General features: G+C 42.1%; 1 protein-coding gene across 1 annotated transcript in view; it reads right to left on the reverse strand.

Annotated features, from left to right (window-relative positions):
- The window catches only part of taf2 (TAF2 RNA polymerase II, TATA box binding protein (TBP)-associated factor), a 32,342-nt gene that overhangs the window by 12,248 nt on the left and 638 nt on the right, over positions 1 to 19,456 (reverse strand). The window contains exons 2-18 of the mRNA XM_080769228.1: positions 19,337 to 19,391; positions 18,806 to 18,966; positions 18,093 to 18,211; positions 17,675 to 17,816; positions 17,294 to 17,525; positions 16,262 to 16,446; positions 15,818 to 15,931; positions 11,218 to 11,317; positions 10,665 to 10,750; positions 9,312 to 9,447; positions 8,664 to 8,818; positions 8,044 to 8,158; positions 7,693 to 7,802; positions 6,659 to 6,724; positions 3,229 to 3,355; positions 2,812 to 2,937; positions 28 to 168 (exon numbers count right to left, since the gene is read on the reverse strand). Coding sequence (XP_080625354.1) covers positions 28 to 168; positions 2,812 to 2,937; positions 3,229 to 3,355; positions 6,659 to 6,724; positions 7,693 to 7,802; positions 8,044 to 8,158; positions 8,664 to 8,818; positions 9,312 to 9,447; positions 10,665 to 10,750; positions 11,218 to 11,317; positions 15,818 to 15,931; positions 16,262 to 16,446; positions 17,294 to 17,525; positions 17,675 to 17,816; positions 18,093 to 18,211; positions 18,806 to 18,966; positions 19,337 to 19,391 — 2,170 coding nt within the window. The remainder of the gene's footprint in view (positions 1 to 27; positions 169 to 2,811; positions 2,938 to 3,228; positions 3,356 to 6,658; positions 6,725 to 7,692; positions 7,803 to 8,043; positions 8,159 to 8,663; positions 8,819 to 9,311; positions 9,448 to 10,664; positions 10,751 to 11,217; positions 11,318 to 15,817; positions 15,932 to 16,261; positions 16,447 to 17,293; positions 17,526 to 17,674; positions 17,817 to 18,092; positions 18,212 to 18,805; positions 18,967 to 19,336; positions 19,392 to 19,456) is intronic.

The following is a 19,456-nucleotide window of genomic DNA, read 5'->3' on the forward strand; positions in this document are numbered from 1 at the left end:
CGTGAGTGTTTATGACTGTGAATTTACCTTCTGCAGAAAATAGCTCTGGAAACTGATAAAGTTGTTCGTTTTGACAATGTTGGGACAACTTTTACAGCAGAACATTCTGGTAAACAGGGACTTCATGGCTGGTGGACCCTGCCATGTGCTAACCATGGCATTGGCTATCTGCAAAACACACACACACACACACACACACACACCACACACACACACACACACACACACACACACACACACACACACACACACACATTCTCAATGTGTGGCAAGCCGTGAGACTCTGACCGGGAGTAAAAAGTTTATGTACGTATGATAATAAGCACACAGAGTTGCCACAGGTAGGTATAAAGCTTTGTGGCTGCAGGTCTATGGGTTAAACAGGATATTGTGGAGATGTGTGCTAGTGTGGTATGGGGGCTCGGGGTCAATGACACAGGATGTTGCCATTCAGAAATGTAAACACAGAGGGTGAGGCTAGTAGTCCGTTAAGACTAGGTCTGCAAATGAGTGCGTGTGAGCATGTGTCTGCGCGTGGTCATGCACGCAAATACATTATGCTCGCCCGTGTGTGTTTCGTGAGCATTCATTAGTGTGTGTTATTGTGTGTCTATTCATTGTGGGTTCATACCATATATCCTTATGTTTTCTTCCCTCAGGCCATTCCTGCCTCCTTTCTTCCAACACAACCCACCAATGGCATGCCAGCAAAAACGCAACCAATCAGAATGCAGTCCAGTCCAGCAGTGGTTTAAAGTTAATTATATATAGTATTTCATCTTGTGGTCAAACATTGTGTAATATGTGTGCATTTATGTGAATATGTATGAAGATGTGTGTGCGTCCGTGCCAGGCCATTAAGACCAAGTCCACTGAGGTCTCAGTGGTCAAACACACACTAACTTAATGAAAGAACTGAACCGCTGCCATCTCGACCTCCGTTCAGTTTGTCATGTTGTGAAAATATTGGTTCAGGTGGAACTCAAAAGGGGGAAATCCAACAGGATTAAGGTTAGAATATATACCAAATCCACAGAATAGGTTTTCCTGGAGTCAGAGAACACAATTATTCACTTGAGGGTTCTCTTATTTTTTTCCCTTTCTTTTTTTTTTTAAAGTGTGGGCAAGGTTGGTGGGTGGCCTAGGTGGGTGGTAGCTAATATGTTGATGTTGAAGTACTTCAACTGTACCAAATTATTCAGATTGTTTGAAAGGAACTGCATTTTGTTCTAATTAATGAACTCATTTTACAAAAAGAACAGGAAAGGTTGGAGAGAAAGAGAGCTGTCATGTTCAATCCAGTTAAACGTGGCTCTGAAAGAGGCTAAGCGCCTATAATCTCGCAAACTGCTGATAGATCAGGGCAAAAGGTTCTTGGGCACACTATCAGGCCACTGTTGCGTTCACATTTATACCGGTGGCTTGAAAAGCACTAGTCTATGTATACCCATGAAAGGTTCGACATGCTAGTAGTTACACTGACGCATAGTTCTGATTGGCTGCCTTTCTACGCAACCCATAGAGGGGGAGACACTTTTAATGCCATCGGAAAAACGGTCGCCGCGAGATTCCCCGTTTTTACTACCACGTTTCACACCAGTGAGGGGAGGGGCTAGCCCACACAGTGCCCTGCGCACACACAGTCAAGGGAGACAGCTGTGGAACGTGAAGCACAACTAAACAAACCTGCGCTTATTTATGACTGAAACAACACAAATCAAAGCGAAAACAGAAGCCCAACACGAGGATAAAGGAAACATTCAGTCCAAATGTCCAGTTTGCTAATTCACAACTACTACTACGGTGTTCAAACTTTCTCTAACTATTATAAACTTTCAGCCTACAGTAGCCTACAAATAAAATGTATGCAACGGCTATACAAAATTATACTAATTGTCCAATATAAGTAAAATAATATAAAGTATATATTTTTTATATTTTTCCAAGAAGAATACAGATAAAATGGTCTAATCTAAATGAAATGCAGGAGTTTTGACAGTTCAACTAACTGTAACGGGCGGGGGGGCCGTTGCCTTGAGCCCCGCCGTGCCAAAAGCCAGACGTTGGAGGGATTAGTATATGGGCATAAATGGGGGACAGACAGACCCGCACGCAGACAACACAGACAGAAAGAACATCGGGCAACACAGTTCCATTGTGTATACTACCACTTATGTCTGTGCAGCGGCACAAACGTTATGCAAACCTTGGCTAACCTGTGAAGCCAATGGGTTGGGTTGACCAATCAAGTAAGACAATGGCTATAGAGGCTATGCGCGTGACATTCATCATCATCATACCCGGCGGTTATGCAGGAATACCTACTGAGTGGCAAGAAAATACTTTCTGACCTTGACAGACAAGAAGAGCACTAGGGGCGCACGCTCTTTCGCGGCTGCAGTTCCCAGGCTCTGGAAGAGCTTGCCCTTTCATAATCGATCTGCCCCATCTATTAATGTTTTCAAGTCTCACCTTAAGACTCATCTTTTCTCCCTGGCTTTCAATCCCTCTTCAGTCCATTTAAAGTTTTGCTTTATCTTAGCTCTTTCATGCTTATATTTGTGTCATAATTTCTGATTGTGTTTCTCGTTTACATTCTGTGTTCTCTTGCCTGTCTCTGTTTTGCCACTGATCTGTACAGCACTTTGGTCAACCTTGGTTGTTTTAAAACGTGCTTTATAAAGTTTGATTTGATTTGATTTGAATATATCCAAACAGAGTACTATCAAGTCCTATTGCATTAAATAACGTTAAACTGCAGGCAGCCAGACATACGCATACAGACACATTCATGGACTTTCGTTCCCGGACCTTTGCAAGACAGAAGCAGGCTTGCATGCGGACTTTGTAGAAACACTGTTCATGTTCCAGAATGTCAGTCAGAGCCAGTCTGGATGCAGGAGTAGGGAACTTCTCCAGTGCTGCAATAGCCTCCTCCTGGGGAATCAGATATGGCATAAGTTGTTGTCATACGATCAGGTGTTGCAGCAACCTTCTGGCAGTATGACATTGGCCGTGTCAGGTTTAGCTATTAGTTACGAGTGTAGAAAACTCTTCTATTCCCCAAATGTACAAAAAAACAGAGCAAAATGCAACTATTGTCTCGGAATAAGTGGGATTCCTGTGAGTCTACAAAATAATCCAGCGTATAACAGTAATGTGTTCTAATTGAATGGTGTGAAGTGCACTTAGTGAAGATAACTCAGATATTGCCATTAACTAGCCCACCTGTGCAACCACGTCCCTCTCAAAGCGGAGCTGGTACTGCCACATGAAGTCGGCCTGTTCAAACTCCACCTTCCTCAGAATGGACATGTCTGGGTCTATACGAATCCACAGGAGGGGGGAGTCTGCACTGCTCAGGAAAGAGAGAAAAACAAGGCAATGACCTCATGGGTCATCGTTTTTAAGGCATTTTTGCTTCAACAGCATAAGGTGAGGAGGGGGTAGTTGGCGATCTGGGAGCTACACATTGCACCCAATGGTTAGGATGGGTTAAATGCAGGGAACAGAATCTTTTGATGAAACTTCCCCTTTGCAGAGAGAGGGAGTGAAGAAGAGACAGATATATTTTGAAAGAATCAAAAATCATTTGAAAACACTGAAAGGTCTGGATTAGGACATCATTGTACTTCAATAAAACAAAATTGACAAATGTACGGATTGGCCCAATTCTCACATCTTTTGTATGGCTCCAGTAGTGCTGTATACAGTTCAGCGTGGGTGTGTACAGTGTGCACTTGTTTTTTCAAGCCAATTAAATTGTCTCCTGCCATCACAGAACTTAAAACTTCTTCTTAAAGCTTCTTCTCTTGCCTCTTGAAGAGGGCGGACGCTTTTATTTTCACTCTCTCCCCCCCTGTCTGTACTCCCTGCTCAGAGTGTCTATTCTACACGGTCTCTTCGAAAACCCTGAAACTATCAAAACATGGAATTAATCATGGAATTAGTGTGCTGGTCTCTGTACGTGATGGACAACATTTTTTTCATGTAAATTGGGTTCTGGAGAGCCCGCTCAATACCCTGATGGATCTTCCCCCGACTATCAGCATAGAAGAGGCATCTATTTGGATTATGGTTACAGGATTTCTGCTGATTGGGCTGTGCATTGGTCTTGTTTACCAAAGAATTGGAAAATGGCAACGCTGAACGGAGCCCCTATGCTGCCTGCCATGCCGAGCTGGGCAGGGCACTTGGGGAGATGCATCAGAAGATGGACACGATCTTGGAACAGGCCAGCCCTGCAGATGCATCAGAAGATGGACACGATCTTGGAACAGGTCAGCGCCCGAGAGCCATGACGGACAGAGAGCCATAACGGACATAGAGGTGAAATAGCCATATTGCTATACCTTGCTCTAAACATGAATCTGGATTCCCCCCCCCCAATTGACAATCTCCACAAGAAGAGACAGCGAAGAAAGGATCCTCTGCCCCCCCCCCCCCACCTCAACCCCCACCCTCCCTGACACCTGTTGTTGTGTCTTCAGACTATGGGCCGTGTTCGTGTCCACTGAACTCGCCATGATAACGCAGGACTTTGAGGCAACGTGACATGACCTTGGGGAGATATGCCAGGAACACACACTTACACAAACACATGGGAAATGAACTTTCCACCGAACTGTTCTCATGGACACACATGTCTTACACACAACCGCCTTCTACCCCCCCCCCCCCCCCCCCCCCCGGCAGCTAGGTATCTTTTTTTTCCTCCCCCCGCGCAGCCCATCCCTTCGATGGCTTGCGTAGGAAGAGAGCTTTTTTGTGCCTGGCCCAAGCCCCCGACCCTAAACAAACCCCCCACCCAAGCTTCCGTGCCTACACAATGCAACTGTATGTGTTATGATGTCTTCATCCCCCCCCCCCTCCATCTGCTTCCCCCCCCATCCCCCATTCTCTCTTTCTTTCTTTTTTTCTATGATGCAAGAAAGATGTATTTGGCGCTGCACTGCGGCGACATGGACTAGGGCTACGCTTGCATGCGGGCCCTTTGTCTAAGACAAATTTCTTCCTCGGGAGACTAATAAAGTATACAATACAATACAATACAATAAACGATGCCTCTGCCGGTGCCAGATGAGACCGACAGAACATTCTTCACGAGTAGGCAGAATGAACAGGATTTACACAGGCAACGTCACAAGGCAAATAGAAATGACATCATCAATGGATGTAGCTCTAGCCTGTCACTCCAACTCACAGTCACAACCAACAGTCAGGTTTCCATTTCCAAACGCCCTTCTTATAGTCTGTCAACTGCTGGCTATGTGATAATTAAGCAATATTACACGAGAGGGTGTGGTTTAACGTGATTATTGCCACGACAGTGATGCGGTCAGGAACGAGACATAGTCGAGTTCCGCAAGCCTCACTGAAGTGGCAATAATCACGTTAAACCACACCCTCAAGTGTAATATTGCAATTATACAACGGTTACCTTTAAAACTAAGAAAATCGCTGAAAAAACATATTTCTTTAATGACAGATGTAGTCACTACGACCACAAATGTCCCAAGAAACTAGCTAGCCTAGCCACCGACTTTGCTGTGCTCTGGGAAAACAGAGCAGCTGAATTCTTTGTTTTGAACCACGGTTAGAAGGCTGTTTCAACCAATCAGATTGCTTCCTCGAAACGACCTGTTCATATAATGAATATTGACCAATATTGAAACCAAAATATTTGAAATTACAGATCTACAAGCTCACAACATATTGCATCTTCTACTTTAGGGGAAAATATTACTGTGCCTAAAACAGGGATTCGTTTTAAAGTGGTTAATGCACTGCTCCATGATGCTAATTCAAAGTGAATGCAATCCCCACATTTTTGGCACAGTTTGGGGATCAACTGTGCACCTACTGTGGTAGGAAATATAGTATGGATACCAGCTGTTTGCTAACTGAACCTAAACTGTACAGCAGACTGGAAAAGCAGGTAGGTGGCAGTGATGATCCAGAGAGCAGACATGAGTCATGACCAAATGGCGCCCTATGGCTAGCCGATGGTACAGTACCGTTGAGTTGGACACCACTAAGTAGGAAGGTACACAGTCGAGAGTGGAAAAGACTGTCTTTCTCTGTGGTCCGCAGGTTAGAAGTCTGAATACATTCAGTAATGAAATGGCACACCGACACTCTTATTCACGAAGCCATAGATGAATGTAGTGTACTAAGTCAGTTGGTACAATAATATGCAGTTTATTTAGTCAGCAGGTTGAATTAGTCACTCATGGCAATTTCATGAGCATGTTACCTTGGCCAATGTTCTTAGTGGGAAATTGGATGGGAATGCCCTTCCTAAAACACACAAAACACTGTATAGAAAGACTAAATGGAGATGTACAGGCCAAAGTTGGGTATAAATTACATTTTTGTCTTGCATTTCCACGTTTGGCATTACACTAATCCATCTGCTTGGTATGCACCGGTTGCCCACCCCACCTTCTTTTTGGCCAATCAGTGTGGAAAGTTAATGTAATCTGTCCAAAGCTTTAGGAGATATCACGCATGCAAACACAAACAAAAACACAACAAAATACATAGAAGACAGAGAGAGAGAGTCAGCTGAAAAGACTTGAGAAGCACAGATACCTGTACTTGTGGTGGTATTAAAAAGAGAGGGAAGAGAATGTAGGGAAAATAAAATAAGTCTTACTCCATCGCTGAGAGGTCCATGTCGACCTCCTCTCCATTCATCAGAGGGATCTTCTTCTTCTTGTTGCTAGGAAACAGAAAACCAACAGAACATGTTGATCTACACAGTAAAACCAACAGAACATGTTGATCTACACAGTAACATCGTGAGGATTCATTTAACTCAGAGGGGTGAATTGACAAAGAATGGATTGACACCACAAATTGTGCATCACTTGCAAATGCAATCTACCACATCTCAAGGTCCGACTCGCAAAATATGTTGTGCTAATGATATCACAGACCAAAACTTTTTGCACATGAGAGCAATTTGCTCTTGTTTTATGTATGATTGCAATTATCCATGTGGGAAATTATAAATAGTAGCTTTTCGCATTTGGTGTGCATTAGCACACCATTTGTAGCAATAAGAATTTGTAGCAATAAAAAATAAAAAAAACTTATAAGAGCCAATGGACTACTAAACCATCAGCAATTTGAAGCGCTTTTGTGAGAAAATGAAGTACACTGGTTGGTTATGTATGAACGACATTTTTGTTACAGATGATGCTTTTGCCCACTTGAGCACCTTCATTAAATTTAGTTTAGTTTATTTTAGTTTATTTGCACATGTGTACATTAAAAATACAAACAAAGGAAATTTCAAATGGGATGAAATACATAATACACAATACAAAAATCTGAAAAAAGAATGTGCCGGAAGGGCCAAAAAAAACCCAGAGGGGCTTATTAGAATTACATGCCACCATTTACCATTTATTGGTGAATGGGAGCATGTTGGATTCATAAGTGTGTGTGTCACCCAGCACTTTCAGGGCTTAGTTCTAGTGGCAACCTTTACTGAGAAAATTATTAATTTAATTTGAGCAAACTGTCGCCAGAGTTTCAGCGGTAGATACTGCTACATGTGGCCTAAAACTGTCACTACAGAAGTGCCACACTTACGCACATACCCAGGCCACTGGAACATACAGGAAGCCAGACAAGGATAAAATACAGAGAGAGATAATGCAACACGTTTCTTGTGGTCTTTACCGTCTGCTCTTGGAATGACAGGGGATGTCATGTTTGAGGCTATTCTCCTCTATCTGGAGTGTGTGGTTGAATGATCCATCCAACTCCTGCACCGTGACCTTTATGGGACCCTAGATGGAAAAGATATATAGTGCATGACTATTATGTTATATTTGTAGATCATCGATAAACCAAATGTTTATTTGTTCATCCTTTTGGCCAAGCTTTGGCTGCGTCTGCCGTCAGCAGACTGTAAATTGTTAAGAATGATTTGCTTTTGTAATGCTATTAACACAAAGACACCCTACAAACATAAATATATCCTGTATGTGAAAGGCCTGTGTGTTAAGAACACAGTACGGGAATTCTTACCACATATTTCTGAGTTCCTGATGAGGTGTAGTCCTGTCGGATCTCCAGCTCTAGAACATTCCTCTTCCTGTTGAAGGCAAAACTGCCAAAAAACTTCACCACAGAACTCTGATCTCTGGTTAGGCATTAAGGCAGCGTGTCTGTCAGTAAGACTGTTATTTGAGGTTGCTCATTTAAGCTATTTAACTGGAGAATCTATGTGCTAAAAGTGACATTTTAAGACAACTTGACAAGGTTGCAGGTTGCATTAATTGTGTCAATAAATTGCTATAGGGAAACTAAGAGACAAATGCAGAAATGCTGTGTTGTTATGGTAGTGCCATTACCTGTAACCTCACCATTATAAACCGTGACAAGACATTATTTGAGTTATACTATTCATCTGTGGAACCGTCAAACTAAATGCAATGCCTCAACTCCTACAATTCCAAGTGCTTGTCAGGGTGGGGGGTCCCCCCATGTTAAAATATGAATATGTTGAGTGGTCACGGTAAGAAACCGATGAGTACTTTACAGTAGTTCCACATCCACTACCTTAGTTGCATCCATTCTAATATATTTCTTGCACAACCACTTATCTTACACTCTCAACATTATGAATAATAGGATAGATAGGATACACCCATTGTTTGATGAGGGGGGCGATATCTTTGCCAGAGACATTGGAGATGGATTTGAGGAAGCCATGAGTAGAGACAAGCATCTGGCTCCACATGTGACTCTGGTACTTCTGAGAGGAGGCTGTACTGGCCAGGCTGAGCAGTTTGTTGAACACCTGGAAGAGCACAGCACAAAAGAACATACATGAATGCTTAGTGTTATGATTATATACAAGTACACAGCATAGTTGTATACTACAACACTTAGAATTTGGTTTGAATTTAAAGGATCATGCTGCTATACAGCTGGTGAAGGATTGGATTCCAGTAATCCAAGGAGTGGAATGGTATTTGAGTTATATATTGCTGCTGCTATATGCATATACTGTTTATATTTAACCCATCTGATTTAATCTCATAAAATATGAAGATGCTGGTTGAACTTGTTTGTCTGATGTGTGGGGTAAGGGTGTGTGGTTGTTTCACAGTTGGTTTCGTCTTCCTTTCTTGTTTTGTTGTTGAGATTGTGGGTCTTTTGAAATAAAGGTTTGCGTTTATTTTTTTCTTCCTTTTTTATATCTCCTGTTGTGGTATGTAGGTTACAACAGAACATTTAGACACGCATATTGGAGAAACTTAGAAGGTAGAGAATCATGGCTGTATCTTAACCTGTAACATGAACTCCATGCTGATGCGGTTCTCTATCAGTCTCATCACCAGGTGGGCCTTGCACTGGAACATCTTGTAATACTCCCAGGATAATGTGTGGGGGTGTTTGATAGAGAAGTGGAGGTGAGGTGTTGGACTGTGGAGGCAAAAACAAATATATTGTTGGTTTTGGGTAGAAATGCTAAAGGACCAAATGTATGACATAATGATTCTTCTGATGATTTATTAAAAAAAGATTGCAAGCCATGCTGCTGAATTGATGTGGATAACTACAACGTTTGCCTAGATATAGTTTTCCATACAACATGAGAAGGAAAATTACCAAAAAGAAAGCCCTGTCCCGTGGTGATTCCAGCACATGAAACTGAACATTGAAAGCATATTAAATGCATTTTCCGACTACGCTATAACCTTGGGGAATCAACATTATCTCTTTTTTCATTCATACTACTGTACAACTAAAAAAAGAATAACATCTCAGCACTACATCTCCTTCCTTCCCCTCATCAGTACTAAGTTTATGAGCAATGAGCCAAGCTGTTGACAACATAGCTATGGACGTAGTTCAGCTGTGGACAGGCAGAAAACAGAGCTTGGTGCTTGTATAACTACTGAATCTTTCTCTGTGTGTGGGCTTGCCTCTTTCTAAAGGTTTTTCTGTCAACCCCCCAACAATCTCTTTCCTCTGTGAACACATGCAAACCTCATCAACTCTCTGAAATGGCTTTGATCTCGACTGCCACTCTGCATTCTCACCATTAGTTATTATTGTACTTTCTGAAGTTATTATTAATTTGATAAACATACAGCCTCTAAGTATTGTTATTATCAAAACTTTGTTGAGAGGCTCTCCAGCAACATAACAAATACTATTACTTTTTAAGTCTTTGGTATGAATATACTATTCATACCAAAGACTTAAAATACAGGCATATAGCTTCTCATGGAATAATATCCCACGAGAAGTTATATGCCTGTATTTTAAAGTATACTTTAATGGTGCGGTTAGCTGGCAAGGATGCACAGTTTATTGTCAAATGTATTTTTAACAAGAGCAAAAAAACCAATTTGACCTTATACAGTCTGTAGGCTCCATAATTTGGACAATGTTTCTGAAGATCATGAAAACGTATAACTGTATTAATAAATCATTAGTTAGGGGATTTTAACGTAACTTAACTTAATTTGCCAAGTCCGTAAATACAGCCCACTGACTTGCCATCGGTTTGGTTATGATTCATATTCTTTTGGCTGAAAACCCAGATGGATTAGTACTTACGGTACTGTTCTTGTCCTGGCTATTACCTCTCTCTAAAACCTGGTTACTGGCTTCAGATCAATGTATGGTCTTACTTGTCCTTCTCTTTGCCTCCGCTGAAGGTTGGATGCAAGAGAACTCCTCCCATCTTCAGTTCATATTCCACGATCTTATCCAACTCCTAGGGAACAGGAGATATTTAGTTTTTTACGGTGTGGCCAAAGCCCATGCCAACTATAACAGGGTTTTTCTTCACGTCTGTCCCTTCAAAAGTCAGCTAAACACAGCTCATGTATGATGTCATGAAAACAGAATCATCTCGGGGCCGGGCCATAAGCGACCACAGAACAGTCTGCACAACAAGGAAATGCCAAAGTGAAATACTTGAAGACTGAAGAGTGTGAAAGTTGTATCATAGTTGAGGACTTTCGTACTTACAGTACAGCTGAAGTATAATTTTATTACCATTACCAGATTACCATTTGTTATTTAGATTTGGAAGTATGCTGTACATAGTTAATTAGAATCACTCTGGACCAGTGCCATGTTAAAAACGACATCCAAGTTCTTGAAGTAATTCTGGCCTCGCTGGTACATAATGTCCTGCTGTCAACTGCATCATGCTGCACAATTGTAAACCTCTAGTACCTCTTTGATCCAGTGCCTGTACTCATTGACTCCAAAGGTCTTCTTCAGGTACAGGCCAAAGATGTAGCCTGAGATACCCTTCAGCACCCACTCATCAGCCCTGTAGGATATATGCATAAAACAACATATTACACTGCAGCTAAATCGGTCAGTAAATCAGAGATTTACGGTCAAATTTCAATTTGACCATCAGTTAAGTGCAATTTCTTTTTAGGGTGGTGCAGTCGGGAGCGCTGTTGCCTTGTAGATCTGCTATTTTCAGCATGCAACAAAGTGTGAAATGACTTATACTGGATCTCTTGTCCACTAGTCCCCTTCTTAGCATTTTAGTCTAGTATTTAGCCGTTGACGAAATTGTCAATACATTTAGTCTTAGTTTTAGTCAGCATAGCTTAATTTTCATTTAGTTTGTCAGTTAAAAAAGGTAGTCGCCGGATATTTTTCGCCTTAGTTTTAATCGACAAAAACAACACTGCTTCCCCCTGGTCAGCCAGGGCATCTGATGAAGGGGAAAGGAACTGGTTGGAATAACGTGTTCCCTCCACACGCTACGTCCTACCGGGGAAACTCCTCCATCAGATGATAAGAAGCGGCCTGCTCACAACTCATGCATTGAAGGAAGTATGAGCTCAGTTCGGGGCTCTCCGTCTCCCCAGGTTGGCAGAGGGAGAGTAGTGCCCAGGATTACAGATTAAGGCAATTTGCAACAGGTAAAAATGAAGGCAGTTAGCCACTACACGTAGGTGAATTCTAACTTTTGCAAATTCATTAGCCATGCACCTTATTAAAGGCTTTTTACTTTCCTATACAAGAGTGCCTTGGTCTCGTCTTTTTTGCATCAATGTTTTCAGTACTTTATGTATTAACCTTACAATGCATCAAAAAAAATACATATACAATATATTTCCTGTGACCGCTCCCAATGACAGCGCTGTGTTATCTCATGAAGATCGGCTAATTTAGGCGTTTGTGAGGACGCACGCATGGGCTTGTGTTATTACGCTTCGAAAATTGCTATTATGAGGGTCGGCTTGGCTCTTTTTGGCACATTTTGTTTCTCCCCTCGGCGTGTTGCCCTACTCGCAGTGCGTATTGAGTGTATACATAGCGACGGCGCTGTGCGACAGGGTGTCAGGGCAGACAAATATTAACAGTGAAAGATTATATCAAAAATAACTTTGGTTTAACACCTCATTCCTGCAATGAGTAATTTACTTTGGCTCCATGCTTTTTATGTGGTTTTGTGAACATTTATAACTAACTAACAGCATGATTTATTGGTTCATAAAACCATTCATGAACATCATGAATAACCATTCAACCTTGGTGGTTTCTCATTTTCACGTTGAGTTGAACCCAGGCTGGCTTTAGTAGCCGAGATGATTTCATTGCATCCGTTATAAAAAAAACCTCACTGAAATCTGACTACCGGTACTCTATTACTGAATTATATTTTGCACGCACACTCCCTGGATGCCAACATGAACCTCTGCCCCAAATTATCCAGAACGGCCTGTTATTGCGCCACCAAGAGGCCGACTTTTGAAATATATACTCCTCCAGATTCTGTCCAAAAATCCTGCAAATCGTTACACGCTATATCTCTATAGTCATGTGTTCAAGACGGATCTGTCCGATATTTCATATTCCATGAAATCATCCAATTTGCCATCCAAGGCGTAAGAAGAAATGGCACCCTTTTCACATTGGCCTATTATAGCGCCACCAGCAGGCCACAACCTGACCTGCCCTGGTGGAGACCTGTGCCCCGAGGGGCACTTTACCTAGTTTTATGGCTGTTTTGGTCACAGCTCACGTATGACTCAAAGAGTTTCCTACCGGAGTCTCCACCAGTCATCAAATTATTGACTCAGGAATGCGACAAAAACAAAAGGTTTCATCATAGGCATAGCCACAAATAAATATTTTGTTTATTGGCCAATACGACAACAATTTCACTTACAAATATGGATACATTAAAGTGCCCACGTTTTCTTCGTGTACCGGCAATTCCCTTAAAGTGATAGTCCACCCCCTTTAAAGGTGTTCAACAAGCTGGTAGAGCTGGCTGATTTCCTCATAAGCTCCTGTCTTCAATTACAGACCGCAGCTACAATTAAACCACACTGTTTAATCGGTAGCAGGCTATGCCACGCTAATCAAAGAGAGGGCTGTCCTGGGGAGTGGGGACTGTTCGTACACAATGCCAGCTCAACAACATCATCAGCAGGACAAATAAACCCCAAGACCCCACGTCTGATGCTTGTTTTGCAGGAGAGGAGAGGAAAGGAGACTAGGTAAGAGAAGTGAAGTGGAGGAGAGGACAGGACAGGATAATAGAAAATAAAGTGGTGGAGAGGAGAAGAAAGGAAGGAAAGGAGAATAGGGAAGATAAGTTAAGTGTCAGAGCGTACAGGAGAATATGCAGGATAAGCAGAGGAGAGGAGAATAGGAATGACGGGCGACGTCGAGGAGAGGAAAAAGGATTATCGAGGAGAAACAGAGAAGAAACAGAGAAGAACTGCAGCAAATAGCAGGAGGGAGGGGCATGAGGGAAGGGAAAGGAAGACAGGGGCTTCATTGTTAGTGGGGATCAAAAGCTTGGACACCTCTGGTGAAACTCCGGCATCTCTGTCAACACTACTGGAAGCACTGGAGAATGTTAAAGTTCCCATAACGGCCTCCTAGGCCAGCACACACACGTGCGTGTGCTATCATAATCGGAATCTGGCTGAGGAAAGGCTAAAGTCCAATCTTTAACGTAACCACATCACAACAAACCATATGAACCCCAACGTCCCAATTCTGATCTTGTCATTACAGGTGAACAGTCTGCAAAACATGCAGCTCACAACACGGTATGTTGGGAACTTGGGACTATTTTTGGAAAGGAAGGTGTAGAGAGAAAAAGGGAGGGGACCAAGTACAGACCCCTGGGAGTCCCTGTCAACGAAAAATACAGGGTTTAATTAATGTTGTATCTAGACAACCTTTTCACATGACATGGACCAGTTGTTTTGGTCATTTAGCTTAGGCATAAAAAAAACCTAACTGTCTAAGCTTTAAATTCACAAATGCATTGTCCTTTATCTGTCAGGACAGGTGTTTTATTTAACTCTTTATTTTATTTTTCCTCCAAACGGTGACTCAACAGGTTAGTTCTGCATTAAATCTCTCAGCAGTGGACATATACTGACCTCAGAACAAGTGTTACCACACAACATCTGAACAAAATCAGTACTTTTCCATTACAGCAGACTCTGGTGAGTGTTAGCCTAGAACACAGTTCAATCAAGGCAAGTCTTGTATTTTTTATTCAGGGTAGGCACCAAAAGGGGGTAGAGTGGTTCGTTGGTTGGTGTGCGTGCGAGAGAGAGAGAAGTAGTTTGTGTGTATGTGTGTGTGTGTGTGTGTGTGTGTGTGTGTGTGAGAGAGAAGAGAGAAGAGAGATAGTTTTTTTCCCACCAGGCTGTCACATCAGGTAGAGGACTCAGGTAGAGGACATACAACATGCTATGATTTAGAGCCATAAGAAACAAGTAAGACGTGAGAACACGGGAAGCGAACGCAGCTCGTAAATTTCATAACAATAACAATTAGAATAAATTACGTACTTTTTTTTTAACGTTTTATATATATATATATATAAAAGGTTTTCTATTGTGTGTGTGTGTGTGTGTGTGTGTGTGTGTGTGTGTGTGTGTGTGCGTGCGCGCGTGTGCTTTTTTATGTGTGATACAGCTGCTCCCTTTGGTGGCAGGCGGGTGGTGTCACAGCATGACACACAGACGGACTTGAACTCATCCTTCCTTCATGCCCAAGTTGCTCCTTTACACCTGACAGGGGGGAGTTTCCCTGGTTGGACGTAGCGCGTGGAAAGAACACGTTATTCCAACATGTTCCTTTCCCCTCCATCAGGCGTCCAAAAATTATATTTTGGGGTATTTTTCTGCCTTTATTTGATAGTGGGGGGAGAGATGGGGATTGCAGCAAAGGCCGTCGGTCGAACCCGCAACACGCTGCCAGGCTAGATTAGCAGGTGCCTGGAACGCTAGGCCGGCCTGGAGAGTTATTCAATTATGTCCACATTGTGCAGCCCTAGTGCAGCTCTAGCGTTCATAAGCACATGCACCCCCTCCAGTAGCACTAGTACCTAGACTACATTTTCTTTCCTGCAGGAAACCCTGGAGATGACGCACGAGGTGATGGTGGCAGTAAAGCCAGACCGTCACGCAAAGCCTCCGACTACGCCCTACTTTGAGCCAGGACAGGCCCTGATGGAAACATTGCTTTAGTAGTGAAACATGAGCTACTATGTTAATACAATGAATATGGTGAAGGGAACGGCTGTGTCTGCGTCTATGTTAGAGAGAGCATACCAGTGCATGTGTGTGTACTGTGCGTGTGGTTCCATACCAGTGCATGTGTGTTGGCGTTTCCATGTGTGTGTGTACTGTGCATGTGTTGGTGTTTCCATGTGTGTGTACTGTGCGTGTGTTGGTGTTTCCATGTGTGTGTACTGTAGTGTGTGTGTGTGTGTGTGTGTGTGTGTGTGTGTGTGTGTGTGTGTGTGTGTGTGTGTGTGTGTGTGGTTTCATACCAAGACATTCTGGAGATGAAACAACCAAAGAACTGCTGTGCCAGGGCCTGGGCTAGACAGCGCCGTGTCATTGGTGTCTGGTCAATGATCATACCAGTGTGAAGCAGGTTGGTGCTGAGAGCAGAGAGCAAAATTAATAAGGAGTCAAGGACAGATAGAAAGGTAGACACAAATATCTTCCTAGCCATCCCACTGGAAAATGCCAGACAGCTCCGTCTCTTTATCCCCTTCTTTAGGATAAGAGACATGCACTGTTCTATCCACTTCTCTATATTTACGCCTCCATAGAGTTGTTTCTACATTAGGTCCTAAGGACAGTACAGCCAATGGTACAGTATATGGTTATTATACAAAGTCTATCAACCAATCAGATCGTTTGATTTTAGCTACTCTTTTTATATGTAAGCCTTTATGCACTCCCACAAAGACACAACTTATGCTTACCTGAATATGCTCATGGAAGCATAAGAGGACACTTGTACATAGGCCTCATCCACAAACACAGTCTTGAAACAGGCGTACGGGTAGCGACATGTCAGAATTTCCTCATAGAACTCAAAGATCTCATGGAGAAAAGACATGGAGTGTTTAAGCAGTGGCAGGAGCTGGGGGAGACAGAAATGTGTCACCTGGAAGGGGAAAGAAGGGATGCCAAGGAAGAAGTTACAGGAATATTTGTCACTGGGAAAAACATGGTTGACCATATCAATCTAATACATAACACTATGGGAAACCTACATAAAGTAAAGACATGTGTCAATGCTGGCCACAATGGTCTTTGTTAAATGTTTAAAATGAATTTTCTCTGTTGTAAATGTCTGGCAAGTTGTTTCTGCTTATGCAATCTTTACTTTCATTGCATATGATATTACAATTAATGATGAGACAGAGACAATTGATAAGTTAATGGTCTACATCCATAACATTTGATCAAAAGTCTCGGTCTAATTTTAGTGTCTTGGTGACACCTAGTGGTCACAATTAGAAACGACAATGGCTGAAAATGTTCCAGTACAGGTCAAATTTACAGTAAAAAATAAGTTTCTCCCCTTCCTGTTCCCACAGTTGGTGTATGATGTATTATCATCACTAGTTCACTTCCATGGTATTTGAACTTGTGAAAGAATATAATTTAGTTGATAATTGCACCATAACTGCAATGCAGTAGAACTTTGAAGCTTTCGAATACACTTTGACACTGTTGAATTATCACAAATTATTAGTGCAGGGCAAGCAACTGCTTTCACAGCCTAGACATAAATACAGCTGCCTGGCCTGGACCGCTGGTGTAGTGGTACAGGCACCGGTTACTAGGCTCCAAAGTAGCCTGACAGCACGTCGCGGGTTTGAGTCCCGATCCCGATGGCCTTTGCTGCATGTAACTCCCCATTTCCTGTCAGACAACTATCCTATCAATAACAAATAAATCTTTAATAAATACAGCTGCTACACATGTTCAGTCCACCTCAGACGCACCTCATGCATGTAGGGGTCTACGAGGATCTCAAAGGGCCCCACAGCCAGTGAGATGTTTGGGGCGGCGGTGGGGATAGGTAGGACATAGTGGAACGTCTTCTTCCTCATGTCATGGGTGTAGATGGTCTCTACCAAGTCCCCACATGACACAGCCACCATGGAGGCATCCACTGTGAACTCCAGCTTCCATGTACACAGCTCAGAGTAGGAGTCCACACAGGGAAACCAGAATCTAGTGGGGATTAAAAAAAAGGATGTTAGGCATGTAACATGTTCAGGGCAAAAACTGTGACATTTTTGTGGGGATTAAAACAAGTGTTAGGCGAGTTCAGGGCAAAAACAGTGACATTTATCATCGTTAACATGAAGCCTTTTTCCCACCTGGTGGAGTTCTGGTATCCAAAGGAGAATACATGAGCTGCTCTTTCTGCCATGTTGCCCTCCACATCAGGGACAACAAAGTGAAGACCCCCTTTGGGCTGGTCCAGGGAAAACTCAATGTACACTTTTAACACCTTCAGATCTGCAGACACAACAAAGGAACATTCAGTGTATGAACCATGTTCTAATTCTTAGATCATGGTTCATACGTAGAATTTAAATACATGTATTAGATTCTAATACATACATTTAAGTTCTACGTAACCGAAAACCTGGTTAAGACCTGGTACATCACATTTTAGTTATTAACATTGACTAAGGTTTGACAAGGTCCTGCAAAGGAGGAAATTAAAATGTTTCAAAAGAAAGAAAGAAAATCATCTTCAGACAGCATTGTGTTATATCGAATGTCTCTTACCATCTCCCTGTTTCCAGAGCTCAGATGGGACTTTGATGACCAGCTCTCCATGTCCGGCATCAGGATCCACAGCACTCACAGCTGCTGTGTAGGCACTGGAAAAATAGTTCAGGTTCCTCCTACAAAAGCAGAAAGATTTGATTGGTATTACTTCATAAATGAAAACACAATTATGCAATATGCAGTACAATACACATACTGTAGTAGTAGTAGTACCTGATCTATAGGGATATCACAATAAAGTCACATTATTATTTCGCTATATAGCTTGTAGCAGTATATAATCTACTGAGCACATTTAAAAATCAACACATTCCATTCAGGAGCCAATTTTTCTAATCTTTCTTAAAACCACTCACTCTTACTGCTATGATCAGATTTTATGTATGGTTATTTGGGGTTTAATTCCATCCTTCCCCACCTGAATAAAGAAGGTTTAGCTAGTAGCTTGAGCTTATCCAAATGACCAATATTTCAAGGTTTTTTATTGTCACATTTTGTGTATGGGACAGGTATACACAAGAGTAAAGAAGATTTGTGTTTGCTCCTCTGCCATTATGAAAAGGACAGTATAGTATTAGTAACAGTGATATTGACAACAACAATATGATATGAAATCAAGCAAACATATATAGTAACCAGTAGAGGGCAATGTAACCTCAAACCATAATGTAAACAATTTTGTCAGCATGCAGAATGCTGAGAGTACTTACTGCTTTGACTCATGATGGCAAACCTCCAGTGTTGGGTCATTGTAAATGAACGGAGCCTCAAGTTCATTCACACGAACCCTGTAGATGCGGCACTGCTTACTGTTGAGTTTGATCCTGTTCAGGTTGACCACGGTGGGGAAAATGGTCAGCTCAACATAACCCTGATGGAGAGAGGGGGAAGGAGAGAGAACAAAATAATGATACAAACGGTTCTGGACCGACAATTGGACCACATGGAGATCATGGGATGCCAATCTTAACAGTGTTATAGTTAGTCAGGGCTTTACTGTATGCAAAGCTTTAAACTCTACTTAAATTAGTATGAACAATACAAAACAGTTAGGGACAGGGTTGCAATGAAATGGCAAAAAAAATAGTTACATCTGAGAATTATTATGTTAGAAAGACGCATGATATCTTTGCTACTGCCACTAAGTTGAACAATACTAGGCATTAGGAAAAAGTATTGTCGCTTGTGAGACAAAGACAAAACCTCAGTGTAGTTATGGTTCATGATTACAGCATACTTACAATGACAGACTTCCTCTGGAAGTTGATGTTGTTGATGCACACCACCTGATGGGTCGTATAGACAGACAGGGAAGTCAATGTGTGATGCTTTCTTTATTATCAAAAATAATAGTCTACAGT

The sequence above is a fragment of the Protomyctophum bolini genome, assembly GCF_963924005.1.
Source record: "Protomyctophum bolini genome assembly, chromosome: 7".
In the NCBI taxonomy this organism is placed as follows: Eukaryota; Metazoa; Chordata; class Actinopteri; order Myctophiformes; family Myctophidae; genus Protomyctophum; species Protomyctophum bolini.